This window comes from Pelophylax lessonae (genome assembly GCF_965119305.1).
Source record: "Pelophylax lessonae genome assembly, chromosome: 4".
Lineage (NCBI taxonomy): Eukaryota > Metazoa > Chordata > Amphibia > Anura > Ranidae > Pelophylax > Pelophylax lessonae.
The window spans coordinates 13,044,027-13,064,289 of NC_138771.1; the positions used below are offsets into that span (position 1 = coordinate 13,044,027).

A 20,263-nucleotide genomic window follows, 5' to 3' on the forward strand; every position below is an offset into this window, starting at 1 on the left:
CTTTGAATGCACAGAGAAACCGTGACGAGATCCTGAGGCCCATTGTTGTGCATGATAATCCGTGGCCCCATGATGCAAGGATCTGTACACAATTCCTGGAAGCTGAAAACATCCCAGTTCTTGCATGGCCAGCATACTCACCGGACACATCACTCATTGGGCATGTTTGGGATGCTCTGGATCGGCGTATACGACAGCGTGTTCCGGGTCCTGCCAATATCCAGCAACTTCGCACAGCCATTGAAAAAGAGTGGACCAACATTCCACAGTCCATGGAATGGTACACCTTGATCAGACTTGCGTTTCCACCACCAACAGTACCTCAGCTCAACAGTACCACAACAGTGTAGCTTCACCCTACAACAGCTGGAGGGCTGCCAGTTTGAGACCCCTGCTGTACAGCCTCAGAAAAATACAGCTTTTTCCCCTCCTCCTGGCAACCTCCCTCTGGGAAATTCAATTCAAGGCTCTTAATTACAGTAGAGTCTCTCTCCTCTGGACTACACTTCCCGCAGTGCAGTACTGCTGGACCCAGCCTATTGCACTCTTCCTGCTCAGCAGCTCCCTCATCTGGCTGGTATAGCTGGTGACCAATTCAGCACCACATGGCAGCAGCTACAGAGAGCAGCTACAGCCAGTGTTTCTCTCACTATCCATTCTTAGCCAACCACCTGACTACACAGTATCCCCTGCATTTTGTGAGTACTGCTTCACTCCAATGGAGACAAGGAAGCTTCTAAAGAGAGGGCAATTTTTAATTACTTTGGCCTGCATGCACATGCTGTGGCTTCCACCAATCAAACAAAAGTTCTCCTGGCCCCATCAGTTCAGCAATGGGGTTACCAGTGACATTTATACAGTAATCAGTGCTATATATATGCACTGTTACTGTAAAATCACACCGGCAGTGAAGGGGTTAACTTTATTTGAGAGGGAGGGGTTGTGTGTGTCCCTAGGGGCGTGATTCTAACTGTGATTGGCTGTGGCTAGAGCTGTAGGAACACTGATCAACGGTCCTACATAGCAGAACCGTATGATCAGTGTTTCTACACAGGGGAGAATGACAGGCGGCTTGTTTACACAGCCTGCCTGCCTTTCTCCCTCTCCCCCGGCGATCGCAGAGTGACCGGCGGACATCGGGTCCGCCGGTCACACGCGCGGGGGAGTCCGTGGCGGCGCGCGCTCGCTCCCCAGAGCCTCACAGGTTAGTGACGTACCGATACGTCACTCTGCCTGTGAGGGGCTGACCGCCGCAGTATATGTACTTGCGGCGGTCGGCAAGCGATTAAATTATAGTTCCAGCGTCTTCCTCTATATCATTCCGCCAGGGCAGTCTGGAACTTTCATTTAATTGTTGGGAGCTCTATCATAGACAACCTGCACTTGTTTCTAAATGTATCTGATAAAATAAAGATTATTCTTAAATAATAATGTCATTGTTTGGTGCCTAAGTTCTCACCTCTCTCCAGGAGGAAACATACCACTCCATACATTTCTGCTCATGGCAGACCATCTGTACACGTGGCTTGAAGACCGTACTCTGACAGTGGAAGGGTCTCAGGATTCTCTTGTCCCGAGTGTCCACACACTGGACGTCTCTGACCCGGACTCCATTCCCACAGCTCCGGGAGCACTGCAGAGGAAATAATAAGCAGACTGATGGGAAATGCTCTAGTATTTTAAAGTAAAATATTTGTATCTGTAAAATTTCTCAATAGGTACTTCATTACAAATACAGAATTAACAGGGTGACTTAATAATCATGACAGTTACAAGTTGTTTTTAAGGAAACTATAATGGTTTTAGGTCAATTTGTAATTGTATTTAATCTTTTAATTGAAAAACAAAAAAACAATGTTTTACATGTTATATTATTTGTATAAAACCTCAATTATGAATAACCATTTAGAACAGGATGCAGTCTTGACATTCATGTTACAGAAAGCCCAGCACTACCAGGTCACTTTCTCACTATCTCAGCCTAATGGAAAATCTAGACTGCTGAGAAGGTATTAGGAAGGGGGGTCTCCTCTGGCTCATTCAGCTGTGTGTGCAATTTGAGCTCCTGCTGTTGATATATGTTTGTATTTAATACAGGGTGCAGTCCTGACATTCATGTTACAGAAAGCCCAGCACATCCAGGTCACTTTCTCACTAACTCAGCCTAAGATAAAACCCAGACTACTAAAAAGGTATCAGGAAGGGGGGGGGGGGGGGGTCATCTCCTCTGGCTCATTCAGCTGTGTGTGCAATTTGAGCTCCTGCTGTTGATATATGTTTGCATTTAATACAGGATGCAGTCCTGATATTCATTTTTCAGAAAGCCCAGCACTACCAGGTCACCTTTTCACTATCTCAGCCTAAGAGGAAATCCAGACTTCTGAGAAGGTATCAGGAAGGGGGTATCCTGTGGCTCATTCAGGTGTGTGTGCAATTCTAGCTCCTTCTGTTTATATATGTTTGCATTTAAATTGAATGTAGTCATGACATTCATTTAACAGAAAGCCCAGCACTACCAGATCACTTTTTTACTATCTCAGCCTAAAAGAAAATACAGACAGTGCTGAGAAGTTATGGGGGGCATCTGCTCTGAGTCATTCAGCTGTGTCTGCAATTTGAGCTTCTGCTGTTCATGTATGTGCACGTTTAGAACAGGATGCAGTCATGGCATTCATTTTACAGAAAGCCCAGCACTACCAGATCACTTTTTTACTATCTTAGCCTAAGAAAAAATCCAGACAGAGCTGAGAAGGTATGGGGGGGGGGGGGGGGGGGGTATCTCCGCTGACTCGTTCAGCTGTGTGTGCCATTTGAGCTCCTGCTGTAAATGTATGTTCACATTTAATACAGGATGCAGTCATGGAATTAATTTAATAGAAAGCCCAGTACTACCAGGTCACTTTCTCACTATCGCTGCCTAAGAGAAAATCCAGACAGAGCTGAGAAGGTATTGGGGGGGGGGTGGGGGTCTCCTCTGACTCATTTACCTATGAGTGCAATTAGAGCTCCTGCTGCTAATGTATGTTTGCAACACAGGCTATTTACAGCTGGGGGAATCCATAGCGGAGAAGGATCTGGGGGGAATCCATAGCGGAGAAGGATCTGGGGGAATCGATAGCGGAGAAGGATCTGGGAGAATCCATAGCGGAGAAGGATCTGGGAGAATCCATAGCGGAGAAGGATCTGGGAGAATCCATAGCGGAGAAGGATCTGGGGGAATCCATAGCGGAGAAGGATCTGGGGGAATCCATAGCGGAGAAGGATCTGGGGGAATCCATAGCAGAGAAGGATCTGGGAGAATCCATAGCAGAGAAGGATCTGGGGGAATCCATAGCAGAGAAGGATCTGGGAGAATCCATAGCAGAGAAGGATCTGGGGGAATCCATAGCAGAGAAGGATCTGGGGGAATCCATAGCAGAGAAGGATCTGGGGGAATCCATAGCAGAGAAGGATCTGGGTGTTCTAGTAGATCCTAAGCTTAATAATAGCATGCAATGCCAAGCTGTGGTTTCCAAAGCAAGCAAAGTCCTTTCTTGTATTAACAGAGGTATGGACTCCAGAGAAAGAGATCTCATTTTGCCCCTGTACAAATCATTAGTAAGACCTCATCTGAAATATGCAGTTCAGTTTTGAGCTGCGGTTCTTAAAAAGGATATCGGGGAACTGGAGAAAGTGCAGAGAAGGGCACCCAAACTGATAAGAGACATGGAGGAGCTCAGCTATGAGAAAAGATTAGAGGAACTGAATTTATTCTCTTTTGAGAAGAGGAGATTAGGGGGGGGGGATATGATCAACAGGTACATAAGGGGTCCATATAGTGAACTTGGTGTTGAGTTATTCAATTTAAGGTCATCACAGAGGAGAAGGGGGCACTCTTTACAGCTAGAGAAAAACAGATTTTGTTTCCAAATACGGAAAGGTTTCTTCACAGTAAGAGCTGTGAAAATGTGGAATAGACTCCCTCCAGAGGTGGTTCTGGCCAGCCCAGTAGATTGCTTTAAAAAAAAGTCCTGGATTCTTTCCTAGGTGTACATAATATAAATGGGTACTAATATTTATAGGTAAAGTTGATCCAGGGAATATCCGGAGGGTCAGGAAGGGATTTTTTTACCTTCAGTAGTAAATTAGATCATGCTTTGCTGGGGGTTTTTCGCCTTCCTCTGGATCAACTGCGGGTATAGGATTGTGTATATGGGATTGTATGGTTGGGTTTTCTTTACTGTTTTTTGTTTTTTACTGGTTGAGCCAGATGGACTTGTGTCTTTTTTCAACCTGACTATGTAACTATGGAACAGCAAACCAGCAAAGTCACTATATTTCATGTTTACTTTAGTAAATCAGGGTATCAATTTTTTTTTTTTTTTTTATGGGGGGAGGGAGATTTCATGGGTTGCCCACTTAATAAATAATGAAAGCACAAACAAAACTCTATTTACAGTGTTTCCTTTCAGATTTTGTTACAACTATTTTAAAATGGAAAATCTATCAGTCTTGACACTGACCTACCCAAATACACCATTTATTACTAAGCTCCACCCCTTCGGTAGCCCTCAGTCTTTGCTGACCCATCATAAAAGTTAAACAATTTGGAGGCAGACTGGTTACCTTGCTCCAGTTTCCCACTGTCCATGATGCACAAGGCCTCAGATAGCACCGACGTGCAGGAGCCGGTTTGGCGCCGGCGTCACATGTGTTATTACCTTCCGCTGTGCACTCAACTGAGCGCCACATTGCACCAAGACCGCAGGAGGTGGAGCACTAGAAAAAAAAAAAAGAAACACGTAACATGTACATGCTGTACCTGCTAGTCCTATATACAGTGCCTTCAAAACGTATTCATACCCCTGAAATTTTCCACATTTTGTCATGTTACAACCAAAAACATAAATGTATTTTATTGGGATTTTATGTGATAGACCGACACAAAGTGGCCATAATTGTGAGGTGGAAAGAAAGTGATAAATGGTTTTCAAAATGTGAAAAGTGTGGCATGCATTTGTATTCGCCCCCCCCTCCCCTTTACTCTGAGACCCCTAACTAAAATCTAGTGGAACCAATTGCCTTCAGAAGTCACCTAATCAGTAAATAGAATCCACCTGTGTGTAATTTAATCTCAGTATACAGTAAATACAGCTGTTCTGTGAAGCCCCCAGAGGTTTGTTAGAGAACCTTAGTGAACAAACTGCATCATGAAGGCCAAGGAACACACCAGACATTGTCTGGTGTTATCGCTCTCACTCTCTCATACTAGTCACTGGAAGTTCAACATGGCACCTCATGGCAAAGAACTCTCTGAGGATCTGGAAAAAAAAATTGTTGCTCTACATAAAGATGGCCTAGGCTATAAGAAGATTGCCAAGACCCTGAAACTGAGCTGCAGCACGGTGGCCAAGACCATACAGCGGTTTAACAGGACAGGTTCCACTCAGAACAGGCCTCGCCATGGTCAACCAAAAAAGTTGAGTGCACGTGCTCAGCATCATATCCAGAGGTTGTCTTTGGGAAATAGAAGTATGAGTGCTGCCAGCATTGCTGCAGAGGTTGAAGGGGTGGGGGGTCAGCCTGTCAGTGCTCAGACCATACGCCGCACACTGCATCAAATTGGTCTGCATGGCTGTCACCCCAGAAGGAAGCCTCTTCTAAAGATGATGCACAAGAAAGCCAGCAAACAGTTTGCTGAAGACAAGCAGACTGAGGACATGGATTACAGGAACCATGTCCTGTGGTCTGATGAGACCAAGATAAACTTATTTGGTTCAGATGGAGTCAAGCGTGTGTGGGGGCAACCAGGTGAGGAGTACAAAGACAAGTGTGTCTTCCTACAGTCAAGCATGGTGGTGGGAGTGTCATGGTTCGGGGGCTGCATGAGTGCTGCCGGCACTGGGGAGCTACAGTTCATCGAGGGAACCATGAATGCCAACATGTACTGTGACATACTGAAGCAGAGCATAATCCCCTCCCCCCCAATAAATGCCAGCAAGAAAAACGGCCAGATGGAGAGAAGCCATATTCCTGTTCTTACAAAAAAAATAAGAAAAATGCTTTTTTTTTCTGGTTCTGGACATGCTACAGTGATGAACCTTCACAGGGACACTTTTTGGACCCCCCAGCCACTAAATCCAAAAAAAGTCATGCCTGCCTCCAAAAATGCCCGATAAATGCCTGCAAGAAAAACTGCCAGGTGGAGAGGAGCCATATTCCTGTTCTAATATAAATTATAAGAAAAATGCTTTTTTTTTCTGGTTCTGGACATGCTACAGAGATGAAACTTCACAGGGACACTTTTTTCATATTTTGATTGGCCAAATACAAAGTCGTTCAAAGTCGTCTATCATACAAGTCATGTACAAAAATTCACAAGTCGTGCCGAAGTCGAGCCAAAGTTGCGCTAAAAGTCGCGCTAGAAGTCGCCCCTTTCGCGCTAGTGTGAATGGGCTCTGAATGATATTTACTATGATATTTACATAAAGATATTGATTTTCCAAATATAAGCAGAATAAAAGTCCATGAAGTGCAGGAAGTGATTCCATCCTCCAGAACAACCCCAAGGTTTCCAGTAGGGACAGGAGTAAAATTGAATGCTTACCGGACCTCAGTGGCCCTCAGGGGCTGACTTGCAACTTTCGGTCCAGGGGGCAAGTACAAACCAGAGGCCCATGGTGCATAAAACTCGGCCCCACTCTACCTCTTCCAGGCCTCCTCCTGACCCCCATTCCAGACTGAAGCTTTGCTTCAGGCACTTTCTATTCACCGGCTAAATCCGGGTTCCAAAACTGGCCAGCAGGGGGTGGTTGGGGGGAGCTGGGACAGCTCAGTTGGGGCTGGCCGGTGGAGAAGAGTATCCAGTGGGACATGGAACCGGCCTCTGCTCAGACACAGTTTACACCTTCCATGCTGGGGGGGGCTTTGCTTTCTCCTTGTCTTCAACCCGCACTCAGTAGGTCAGTGGCAGGGACTTTTTACTTCTCTTCACCAGGAATCCCTTAAGGCATGTCTATGGCAGAAGTGGTGCTGCCTTTTTACGGGGCATCAGTTGCCCCTCTTCCCCCTGGCCCAGTCCTGCTCTGGTGGCCCTCATACTACTGAGTGGCAAAAAGCACTTGATGGATAAGTCCCAAACATGCCCACGGTGGATGGTATGGTCCAACTCTTTAATCCAGCCTTGCTCACACAACAATGGGGTATAAAAAGATCAAAGCTCATAGTTTAGTATATCAATTAAAAAACTGTTTTTTTATTAAAGTGGATGTAACTCCATATACCCAGTTAAGTGAACAGCCTCAGAGGATACACAGAGATTAAACAAATCTCCTTACATAAGTTTTACATTTACAGTATCTCACAAAAGTAAGTACACCCCTCACATTTTTGCAAATATTTTATTCTATCTTTTCATGTGACAACACTGAAGAAATGACACTTTGCTACAATGTAAGGTAGTGAGTGTACAGCTTGTATAACAGTGTAAATTTGCTGTCCCCTCAAAATAACTCAACACACAGCCATTAATGTCTACACCGCTGACCATAATGAGGTTTGTTCTGAGTGGAACCTGTTCTATTAAACCGCTGTATGGTCTTGGCCACCGTGCTGCAGCTCAGTTTCAGGGTCTTGGCAATTTTCTTATAGCCTAGGGCATCTTTTTGTAGAGCAACAATTCTGTTTTTCAGATCCTCAGAGAGTTCTTTGCCATGAGGTGCCATGTTGAACTTCCAGTGACCAGTATGAGAGAGTGAGAGCGATAACACCAAATTTAACACACCTGCTCCCCATTCACACCTGAGACCTTGTAATAATAATGAGTCACATGACACCGGGGAGGGAAAATGGCTAATTGGGTCCAATTTTGGACATTATCACTTAGGGGTGTACTCACTTTTGTTGCCAGCAGTTTAGACATTAATGGCTGTGTGTTGAGTTATTTTGAGGGGACAGCAAATTTACACTGTTATACAAGCTGTACACTCACTACTTTACATTGTAGCAAAGTGTTATTTCTTCAGTGTTGTCACATGAAAAGATAGAATAAAATATTTACAAAAATGTGAGGGGTGTACTTAGTTTTCTGAGATACTGTATGGTATAATGTATGCCAGATACGCATTAGAAGGTGATCCTTTGGGGGAATTTGTGATGGAATAGGATTACAGATCATTACATTTCACACATGCATGTTATGTATTATTATCTTGCAGATGTTGCCACATCACATCTGCCATTAAACTGCCAAATATCTGGTTGCTGCCAATCATCCTGACCAACGGCAGGAGGTATTTTGCTCAATGCAGGAGACTGTAAATGTTGTCTTATGTTGCCCAGATCCCAACCCTCAGATTAGTCTGAAAGCAATACATGGAAAGGTTTAGATTGGGTTGGATGCTGTACAATACCAAATATTTTTTTAGCACATGTTAGTATTCATTAAGACATTACGTACCAATGTTTATTGGGGATTTGAAAAAAAAACATGAACCTATATGACTTGGAACAAAGCAAAGAAGATAAAACTGCTTGAAATCCGCATCCTCCACCACATGGTGATGAATCATGCTGAAATGTGCATTGTGCTTCTAACCACACGATGGGAGACCTTGGATGACTTTAATAATGGAGCCAAGTCAGAGCCCATTGGCACCCTGAGGTTGCATTCCAAACAGACAAGAATGAATGTCTTTGTTTCCCTCGAATTCAGATATACAAGTTATTTTCCTGGAGGCTGGCACCGCTTTTGTGGCGATAAAAACAAGTGATTTGTCTTTGGCCAGCAGTGCAGATATTACACGGGTTCAATTAATGTTATGGCGGGGTTTTTTTTTTTTTTTTTTTTAACTCCCTCTTGTGTAAGTAACATTTTTCATAGAAATCCATGATACATGGGTTCTCTACCTGTCTAAGTTTGGGGATTTTTGGGACAGGCTTTAATTCTTTGTTTGAGACAAAAAGCAAGGGGCAGGAAAAACTGCCCAGCAGCGTATAACCCCGGAGGGATAGTTGTGAAGCCCACTGCAAAGCAAGTATTGTATAAAAAGAAAATGTTAAAACAGGCCACACAACATCTCCTCAATCCCTGTCAACTGCCCTCTGAAGAGCGATCCACTGCAGAGTGCTCTTCAGGGGGCAACATCTGTGTAAACGTGCCAAGTGTGGTGGCGATTCCCTTATTGGTGGGAATGAAATATACATAAGGGGTCCATATAGTGAACTTGGTGTTGAGTTATTCACTTTAAGGGCAACACAGAGGGCAAGGGGGCTCTCTTTACATCTAGAGGAAAACAGATTTCGTCTCCAAATCCATTTTCCACAATCTTGCAGCCCTAACAGTAAAGAACCCCCTGCGTTGCCTGAGGTTAAAACGCTTCTCCTCTAATCGCATTGTATGCCCTCTAGTCCTCATGCAATCCTTGCGACTGAAAAGTTTTTTTTCTATGCTGAGATCCCCATTGAGATATTTATAAATTGCTATCATGTCCCCTCTCAGGCGTCTCTTCTCCAGGGAGAATAAATCAAGCGATTGCAGACGCTCTTCATAATTAAGGTCCTCCAATCCCCTAATTAGTTTAGTTGCCCTTCTCTGGACTCTCTCCAGCTCCAACACATCCCTCCTGAGGACTGGCGACCAGAACTGGACAGAATACTCAAGATGTGGTCGGATGAGGCAGCACTGATGAGGTGGCACTAATAGGCAGCACTTATGGGCACTGATGGGCAATGATAGGCGGCACTGATGGGCACTGATTGGTGGCACTCATGGGCAATGATAGGCACTGAAAGGCAGCACTGATGTACATTGATAGGCAGCACTGGTGGGCACTGGTAGATGACACTGATGGCGAGGCACTGATGGGCACTGATAGGCATCACTTATAGGCACTAAAAGGCAGTACTGATGAGCATTGATTGGCATCACTGGTGGGCACTGGCAGGCATCACTGATGGGGCTGCACTGATAACCATTGCACTGATTATCAGTGCAGATCTCCCCTGTGAGGAAATCCGCTTATTGGTTCTCCTCTCCTCAAGCGCTGTCAGTTTGAGGAGAGGAATGCCGATAACCAGTACAGCTGATCATATGGTAAGGAGCCTATGTCATTGGCTCTTTATCAGGATCAGTAATGCAGTATGTCCAAGGGACACACCGCACCAGGCATTGCCGCACTGCCCCACGAGTGGCCCATTCCAAAGGATGTCATATGACGTCCACTTACAATGGGAAAGCTACCGCCCTCAATCTGTTATAGGCCAGGCGGAAAGGTGTTAAAGCAACGTCAATGGCTTGGTATTTGCCAATCACGGCGAAAGACACCATTGATCTCCAATAGCTTCTGAGTCCTGTGATGAGCAGCTGCCCTGCTGAATTCTAAACGCAGGAGGTTGGCCACTTGGCCCAAGGTGCCATTCAGTGATCACTTAGCATTTTCTTTAGGAATACAAAGCATTCACTGATTGGATGAGGTGGAGAGGGTGGTGATGTCACAATCTCCACCTTGTCCAATCACAGAATGCTTTGCATTCTTTGAGAAAATGCAAAGCATTCTCTGAATGGTGCCTGCGCCAAGTGCCCCGACCTCCTGTATTCATAATTCAGCAGGGCAGCCGCTTGACACCGGACCCAGGAAGCAAGCGGAGATCACTGGAGTAGGGTTGCCTACTACAGTGATTTTCGGCTTCTAGACCAAGGTTTCTCAACCAGGGTTCCTCCTGAGGTTGCTAGGGGTTCCTTGAGCAATGGGCAATTTCTGCCTCTCAGAGAAGTTTCCAATGACACCATTGTTCCTATTAGATATCTGTAAGGGGGTAATTCTTCTCAATGATGACAAGAGTAAGGAGCATTCTTCCCACTGACCGTCACACTAATGTGTCATGAGTTGTAGATTTTAAATTTTTAGAAGGGGTTCCCCAAGGCCAGAAATTTATTTAAAGGGTTCCTCTGTGAAAAAGTTGAGAAAGGCTGTTCTAGAGGGATCCCACAGGTATATACTGTATATACATAGTTGGTCCAAGCTGGTTCAATGTAACCATGTAAAAATATCCATACCTGGAAATCTTTTTTGAAGACTAAAGTTGGGAACCACTGTCATAGAGGCAGTGCTGGGATAAGGTCATACAGTGCCCAGGGCAAAGATGCCAAACTATACGCCCCCCCCCCCCCCCGCCTATTTATGATGTGCAAGCTGAGGGGATCCTCCGCCCAGCAGACACTCGCCTGTGAAAATAACTGCCACTATCACCACTCCTGTCAGCCTTGTAACAGAAGGAAGGCACCCCCATCTCTATAGTAAACCATTGCGCCCAGGGCAGCCAACCCTTCTGCCCACCCCTTATCCAGGCCCTGCATCCTGGGCCTTTTCTGGACTAAAGAAAAAGAGATCACAGGCTCTGAGTTTACCGCTCTTGAATGACTTATGCTACCCCTTCCGAGCATGAAAACAGCCTGTTTGGAAGCACCATAGGGGCAATGGAAGATATGCACAGGATGCAAGTTGAGAGTTTATATTTGTCACTATATGATAACTCAGAGTGTGTTGGTGGGTCACATGCTGTGTACAGCCTTGTTCACACTAGAAGGAAATTTGGTTATGTCAATAGCTTGTTTTATCATGTAGTTCTATCCAGAGATAGAATAAGATAGAAAGAAGCCATAGGCAGGGGCTGACTGGCAACTTTCGGCCCAGGAGGCAAGTACAAAACCAGAGGCCCATGGTTCCTCTTCCCACTCTCCCTCTTCCTGGCCTCCTCCTGACCCCCATTCCAGGCTGAAGCTCCACTCCAGGTACTCTCTACTCACTGGCTGAATCCAGGTTCTTGACCTGGACACCAGGGTGGAGCTGGGACAACTTGGTTGGGGCTGGCCAGGGGAGGAGAGTCTCCAGTGGGGCAGGGAACTGGCCTCAACTCCGACACATTTTACACCATCCATGTTAGGTGGGAGGCCTGTCCTCTGTCCTTGTCTTCATCCCGCACTCAGTAGGTCAGCGGTGGGGACTTTTTACTTCAATTCACCAGGAATCCTTTAGGCATGTCTGTGGCAGAAGCAGTGCAGCCTTTTAACGGGGCATCAGAGCAGCCCGGGGGGCAATTGCCCCCCTGCCCCAGTCCTCCCCTGGCCATAGGTAAGGTAGCAGCTCTGTGCCCCCAATTCATCTGATTGACATTATTAAGAATTGTAATAGGCAAGGTAGGTAGAAGCATTGCTCCCCCCCCCAAAGAATCTGACAAAAAATAAGGCTCACAATAGGCACAGGTGCCTCATTTGCATCGTCTGTACTGGCATGACCCATCCTATCAGACACCAACTATCTTCAAGTGCATCCTCCCTTGTAAACTGCTAGGCGGATGCAAAGCTTTTACCAATTGCACTATCCCACTGATTTACTGCAGACACATAAAGGTTGTAGGGCCCCCCTGGACATCCACCTCCTGTCTAGCTTTGGATTTGGGCAATCCAGCTTTCTATAGTTCACATAAACAGTATATGTGCTATGGGCAATAGAACACAGTTCCAAGCTTCTCCTAAAAGCATTTAATTCCTTTAGGCCCCTAACAGACTTCAGGGTTGATTGTTTTAATTGTTTAGCATGACATCTTCCAAATCTGGACATTATTACCAACTTTCACATTTTACAAGATATATTTTGCACATCACAAATCTGAACAAAGTGGCCTAGTCCGCATACAGGATAAAGACCAGTCTAGAGATTACTTTCTCTTCCTGCATTACTTGATAACTTTACCCATCTTCTAAAAGCAGGGCCATCTTTAGTATTGATTGGACCCTGGACAAATATTTTCTTGCACCCTACCAAATGCACTTATCAAATATTTGTGGGCAATGCGGGCTCAAAGGGATGCTGCTTTGGGCCCCACAACAATGGCTTGGCCCGGGGCAGCTTCCCCTTTTGCCCTGTGTTAAAGACGGCCCTGTCTAAAAGTAAGTATATTTCTGCCTACCTGCTCCATCTCTGAGACTCACCTCAGTCCAGTTTCCGACCCTCCAATATTTTCTTGGACCCTACCAAATGAACTTATCAACTATTTGTGGGCAGTGCGGGCTCAAAGGGCTGCTCCTTTGGGCCCCACAACAATGGCTTGGCCCGGGGCAGCTGCCCCTTTTGCCCTGTGTTAAAGACGGCCCTGTCTAAAAGTAAGTATATTTCTGCCTACCTGCTCCATCTCTGAGACTCACCTCAGTCCAGTTTCCGACCCTCCAATGACTCCTCTGTAGATCATCTCCCATAGGTGATGAGATGGACTGATTACTATAGGTTGTATTTAAACCTTTAGATCTGTCTTCACTTAGAAGAGGATATGTGCTTCCTCCATTTTTAGAGTCTGGAATGTGCACCATGATTGTAGTCAGGAACGGAACTATAGATGGGGATGGTGGCACTTCAGATTTGCTGGAGGTCATAAAATCAGGTCCTGAATCCAGAGTAGTCTTTACTAGAGAGATAGTTTCTGCTGAAACTGTGGAAGACGGTGATGGAGGACTCCATGACAAAACATCTGAGGAATCTTTAGGCATACTTGGTAAAATATCTTGAGAGGAATTGTCTTGTAAACCATTAATTTCTGTTTGAGGTGAAAATGGGCGGCTTGAAGGCGTTGGATATGTCGTTTGGTCTGGCCCAGGTTGTAGACCATGTCCCAGATCGGATAAGATATCAAGAGCTGGATTTTGTAAATCTTTATACCTTGTATCTAGCTCAGAAGAAGACAAAGAGTAGGTTGAACCTTGTGAAGTTTTTGTCACTGAGTACTGAGAAGAAGAATGTGTTGATGGCAATGATGTCGGTTCTGGGACAGCGTGTTGGGTAAACGGCAGAGGTACAGATGAATGTACAGGAGTTGTTGGAAAGACCTCTGATGTAGTTTCATCATGGTGGGTGGTAGTTGGTGTTAAGTATTCTTCATTTTCCCTTTCTCCTTCCTGGATGTTTGATATGGGGGTAGGTTGTTCCTTATTATCGTATTTTCTCAAAGTTACAGCTGATTCCTTGGAATTGATAAATATGTCATTCTGATCCTCCTGTGGACTTCTGGAACTCAAAGAGGGCTGCAAGGGACCAGTAGTGGTCAATGGATTATGTGGGCTTCCTGTAGAAAGGATCCCAGTATTGCCTTTTCCCAAGCTTGGCGTATGGACTGGAATGTATTCCTGACCTACATCTTCTTTGATATTAATTTCTTCTATGGGGTCATAAGTTAAATCCTCATGAAAATTAATAAAGTTGTAATCATAGTAAAAATCATCAACGTAAGATTTTCCTACTTTGCCTTGACCATCTCCAGCATTAGTGAAGTCCCCTTCCGAGATGGAATTGTCTTCCAGGGAATGCTGATTGCTGGGGGAAGCTCTTGGATGGCCAGGAAAGATTTCATTGACAATTTCTTTGCTAGATCCTCCGCTTCCAGTCCAGTCAAATATCCTGAAGTCTGAAATGCAGGCCGGCATGGCACATACTTGCTTGGAATCGGGACGTTCTGAAGGATCACAGGAACCTTCTTCCAGGGCATTGTCACAATATACATCTCGATGCTGGAATCCTTCTCCACAGGATACAGAGCACTAAGAGAAGGGGGACACAATAACTTTGTGTTAGAGAAATCAACACAAAAAAATAAATAGAATATGAATCAGAAAAGTAGTGTGTGTAAAATTTTAGCCATGTTAGTGGTCATTTCTGACTAATTAAAGAGTAATTCCACCCAAACTGTCATTTTAGCAGAGATGTATAGTAACGAAGTAGAACTACTTAAGTACTGTACTTAAGTACCGAAATGCGGTATCTGTACTTTCCTAGAGTAGAATTTTTTTCTCCTACTTCTACTTTTACTTCACTACATTTTTTCGATGATTTCAATACTTCTACTCAAGTATTTTTTTTTTGTGCTGCATAGTTACTCGTTACTTTTAAAAAAATTACCACTGCCAGAACAGTAGATGGCAGGTTGCATAAAGCTCAAAAAAATGTGTATAATGTCATTTGTAAATCAGCGCATACGAAAATAAAGGCTGTGTATAATAAAAGCTGCTATACCAAATCTTTCCAATAAAAAGAAAATATGAAACAAACAAATAAATGGTGCTACAGCGCTTAAAGTGCATCAAGAAACTACTAACAAACACAGGTTAATCATTTGAATAAATCATTTGAAATAATAAAAACAATATGATGTTCAAACTTTTGACTTATTTCTTTAATAACTACATAACACAGTACTTCTACTTCTACTTTCAGTACTTGAGTAGAATTTTTTTTTCAAAACTACTGGTACTTTTTACTTTTAGTACTTAAGTAGCAAATTTTTTGAAAAAACTACTTGCAATACTTAAGTAAAAAAAATGTTGAATACTTTAGTACTTCTACTTAAGTAACTTTTTCTGTGAGCACTTCCACTTCTACTCAAGTAATTTTTTGATCGAGCACTTGTACTTTTACTCAAGTAGAAATTTCGAGTACTTTATACAAGTCTGCATTTTAGATGTACTGTACCAGGCTGAAAGTGTCTATGTGCTGGGATAGTCCAATGGTAATGCTGACTTCAATGCAAAAATGTCCCCTATTGACTTCAATGCAAAACACCCCCTATTGACTTCAATACAAAACCACGTTCCATTGACTTCAATACAAAATCGCTTTCCATTGACTTCAATACAAAATCGCGTCACATTGACTTCAATACAAAATCACATCCCATTGACTTCAATACAAAAACTCCCCCTATTGACTTCAATGCAAAATTGCATCCTATTGACTTTAATGCAAAATCGTGTCCCATTGACCTCAATGCAAAAACACCAGCCACAATAATTCCATTTATTTATTTATTTTTTAATTTTTATAAACTGTCCATTCGTTTTTTTTTTTTTCAGTTTTCTGCCAAGTGCATCCTGAGGGTGTGGACTAGTAAAATCCATGTATTCATTTAGGCAGAAATGAACAATAAAGCTGCCCTGGCACCCCTTTTTTAGCAGATGGGGCTGGGGCCCCCCTGTTTAGATGACGGGCCTGGGCCCAGTACAACAGGACTGGTTGTACTGCCTTATCAGCAGCCCTGTCGGTGTTGGTTGGGTAAGGATACTCAATAAAACAACGTAATCTTTTATTGTGCACCTGAGAAAGTGACCATCTTAGTGGCCAGACATAGGTCTGCTTGGCTTCAATTAGTTATTTTATTTTGCCCAGTGTCAATTCATTTAGCACTGCCATTCAAATATAAACGTTATAGGTCCTATCTCAACCCCCTCAGCTCCAACAATGGTGCCACGAGTAGATTCTTTACACATACAACGAACATTTCCATCTTTTCCTTTTGGCAAAGCTCACCTGGCTCCAGTTCCCATGGTGCCAGAGGGCAGGGCAGGGTTCTCGGTGATTACAGAGAATGCTGGATTCAGGTTTGGGGAGGTGCTGACAATCCGAGGGTTGCAGAGCCCGCTGCTCATCTAGTCCTACGCGTTGAATACAAAGAACAGTTCTCTTCTGCACGCCACCAGAGCCACATGTGATGGAGCACTGCTGCCATTCTCCGACCCACCACCTGTGCAGAACACAACACAGACTGTTAAAGTGGAATATTAGGATATAAACTGAAATCTAATAATATAAACTCCATAAATAACAAGAATGTAAGCAAACAATACTTATTAATACAGTAGAGGTGTAGGCATCAAACTTCAATAAGTGTGCAAAGTGCAGAACGTAAGTACGTTTCTGATGGAATAGTGAAGATTTACAACTAGACCTTCTCGCTTCCCATCTGACCCATGTCCATTGGTGGCTGTGCTGGCCACTGAGGCATAAATTCCTATGAAGCATTGACTCATTTCCTATAAAGAAGAGGCCTCTGACCCAGTGGCGGCCCATCCATTTGGGGCATAGGGGCACCGCCCACCCCATCCATGCACTCAGCCCCCTAATCTACATGCAGGGCGCCGGACGCATGGATTCCAATGGGTTTTTTTTTTTTTTGAAGCACGTGATTAGAGCCAGAGGCTCTAATTGGCTTCAAAAAAGGGTGGGCTCGGGGTGCAGAGCACTGCGCCCCGAGCCCACCCAGTTGTGTGACAATAGCGAATGAATATTCACTATTGTCACTCGGATTCTCCTCCTGGCCAATCAGGAAGCGGGTCCTGAGACCCGTTTCCCGATTGGCCGCAAGGAGAAGCCATCCTATTGGACGAAGGAGAAGGAAGGACACATAGGGGAAGCCCGACCCACGGAGGAGACTGAGGGGGAAGCCGCCGCTGCCTGCCCCTCCACATGTCAGTCCAGGGTGAGTGAGCCAGCGACCGGGCGGGGGGGGAGTATGGTGTGCGGGCTGGAGCTGGTGTGGTCCGGTGGGGGTATGGTGTAGTCCGTCTGCCACCCCCCCCCCCTCCCCAGCCCATGGTTGGTTGCTAATTACAAATACTTTGACATGAAGGAAAGTTGTAACCATACAACAACCCTTCAACTTACACTGCCAGGAGCCAAATCTATTGGTAATGAAAGTTCCCCTTCCTGTGGCAATCTTACAGATGATGCTGACACCACAAAACGTTGGCGTTTGCACCCTATTGTGTAGAAATGTAAGTAAGAAGTAAAAGACTAATATCGGTTGTTCTTACCTTGGAGGGCATGGCTCCTCATTGCAGTTGCGTTGTCTGTCATCGGGCCGTATCAGTGAATCGCAATATCTTTCTTCCACAAGACCGGCCACTTTCTCCACGCAATGCACCAGCTGCCTCTGCACCCCTGACACACGTATGACAGGTAAGTATTAATATGACAAGTAAATATTGCATGTATGACAAAAGCTACAGTATATACAGCGGCCCATTGAAAGTCAGATGTGCAAATTAAGGTAAACTCAACATCTCTCTTCCTACCAGATTCCAGGAAGGTTAACTGGGAAAAACACGAGTTTAAAGGGGCAGCCATGTTGGAATAAGAAAGTTTGGAACAAGAAGTGACCAAAAGGGGATGAAAAACATTGTAACTAATCAAGTCACTAAAACGTGAAGGCTAATAAAGAGGTGTGGGTGGCTTTATAAGCTTTACTGAATTCCCCCAAGATTTGTAGGTACCGTAGTTTGGCGCCATTCCACGAGCATGCGCAATTTCATAGCATGACATGTTAGCTATCTATTTACCCAGCGTAACATCTTCTTTCATATTTTACAGAGAAAATTAGTTATATTGTTTTTTTTTTTCTCTAAAGTATATTTTTTACAAAACAAATTGCGTTTGAAAAACTGCTGTGCAATTACCGCGTGACATAAAAAAATTTCAATGATTGCCATTTTATTCTATAGGGCCTCTGCTAAAAAAAGATATAATGTTTGGGGTTCTAAGTAATTTTATGATTATTGAAAAATACAGATTTTGACTTATAAAGCAAAAGTATTACAATAGGCCCGGTCCCTAAAGTGTTACTAAACCCAGGAGCCTGCAGTCACTATATCTGATCTCCCCAGGACTCTGTATTCACTATATCTGATCTCCCCAGGACTCTGTATTCACTATATCTGATCTCCCCAGGACTCTGTATTCACTATATCTGATCTCCCCAGGACTCTGTATTCACTATATCTGATCTCCCCAGGACTCTGTATTCACTATATCTGATCTCCCCAGGACTCTGCATTCACTATATCTGATCTCCCCAGGACTCTGCATTCACTATATCTGATCTCCCCAGGACTCTGTATTCACTATATCTGATCTCCCCAGGACTCTGCATTCACTATATCTGATCTCCCCAGGACTCTGCATTCACTATATCTGATCTCCCCAGGACTCTGCATTCACTATATCTGATCTCCCCAGGACTCTGTATTCACTATATCTGATCTCCCCAGGACTCTGCATTCACTATATCCGATCTCCCCAGGACTCTGCATTCACTATATCTGATCTCTCCAGGACTCTGCAGTCACTATATCTGGTCTCCCCAGGACTCTGCATTCACTATATCTGGTCTCCCCAGCACTCTGTAATCACTAGATCTGATCTCCCCAGGAGCCTGCAGTCACTATATCTGATCTCCCCAGGAGCCTGCATTCACTATATCTGATCTCCCCAGGAGCCTGCATTCACTATATCTGATCTCCCCAGGAGCCTGCATTCTCTATATCTGCTCTCCCCAGGAGCCTGCATTCACTATATCTGGTCTCCCCAGGAGCCTGCATTCACTATATATGGTCTCCCCAGGAACATGCATTTACTATATCTGTCTTCCCAGGACTCTGCATTCACTATATCTGGTCTCCCCAGGAGCCTGCATTCACTATATATGATCTCCCAAGGAACCTGCATTCACTGTATCTGCTCTCCCGCAGTACTCAGAACATGGAAATGTAATTATTTTAGTAACTATAAACTGCTAAATACATTTTCTCATCAGCAATATATAGCAGTCTGGTGACTTCAATTGGTGTCTTGTTATAGCTTGTAGGAGGGGTTTTAATACTGCACTGGCTGTCATATCAGGATGCAGGACCCCTGACCTCTGTCTGGACAGTGCTGATTGGCCCTGTGCTGATCACATGCACTCTCCCAAGAAAAAAACCCCTCTCTAGCAATACACACCAAACTGAGCATGTGCAGCCTGACTCCACTAACTCTGTCTTATCCGCACCTGTTCTGGAGTCAGTGGAAGAAGGGGAGGATCAGAGCAGACAGGATCAAACAGCCTTTTTACATAATGCGGAGGATTAACCCCTTAGGGTTCCATAGTGAGTATAACAAGCATACTTTACTGCATATACACACTAATTTTACTGTTGTGGGTTTAGTAACACTTTAAGCGGCTACGTAACACTTGAGGTCCATTAATGTCACAGGTTTTTTAAATTTAGCTCAAAAGAGCTGCACTTACTGGGAAGTTAGTCTACTGTGTACAAAGGCAATGCTGAACACAGGGTGATGCAAGTACACAGAACACGTGCCATTCACTTGCCTCAGCCAGGATCTGGCATGAACTCTGTACTAGAGCTGCACAATTCCGGATAAAATGAGAATCACAATTTTTTTGCTTAGAATAAAGATCGCGATTCTCGGAGTAACATCAACTTTCACATTATACAAAAAAATTGTGCTAACTTTACTGTTTAGTCATTCAAGGTCATTAAAGTGCATATTTTCCCCATAAACTGCGTTTGAAAGACCGGTGAGCAAATACAGTGTGACATAAAATATTTAGATGACCACCATTTTATTCTCTAGGGCAGTGTTTTTCAACCTTTTTTCACCCAAGGCACACTTTAAAATCTGGAAGA

At 44.2% G+C, this 20,263-nt stretch overlaps 1 protein-coding gene across 1 annotated transcript in view; it reads right to left on the reverse strand.

Annotated features, from left to right (window-relative positions):
- The window catches only part of ADAMTS7 (ADAM metallopeptidase with thrombospondin type 1 motif 7), a gene marked incomplete at its 5' end in the record, with an annotated part of 217,485 nt that overhangs the window by 25,301 nt on the left and 171,921 nt on the right, over positions 1-20,263 (reverse strand). Inside the window, 5 exon segments of the mRNA XM_082252994.1 lie at positions 1,460-1,633; positions 4,606-4,758; positions 13,184-14,566; positions 16,329-16,542; positions 17,612-17,738. Of these exon segments, the coding sequence (XP_082109120.1) occupies positions 1,460-1,633; positions 4,606-4,758; positions 13,184-14,566; positions 16,329-16,542; positions 17,612-17,738 (2,051 nt within the window).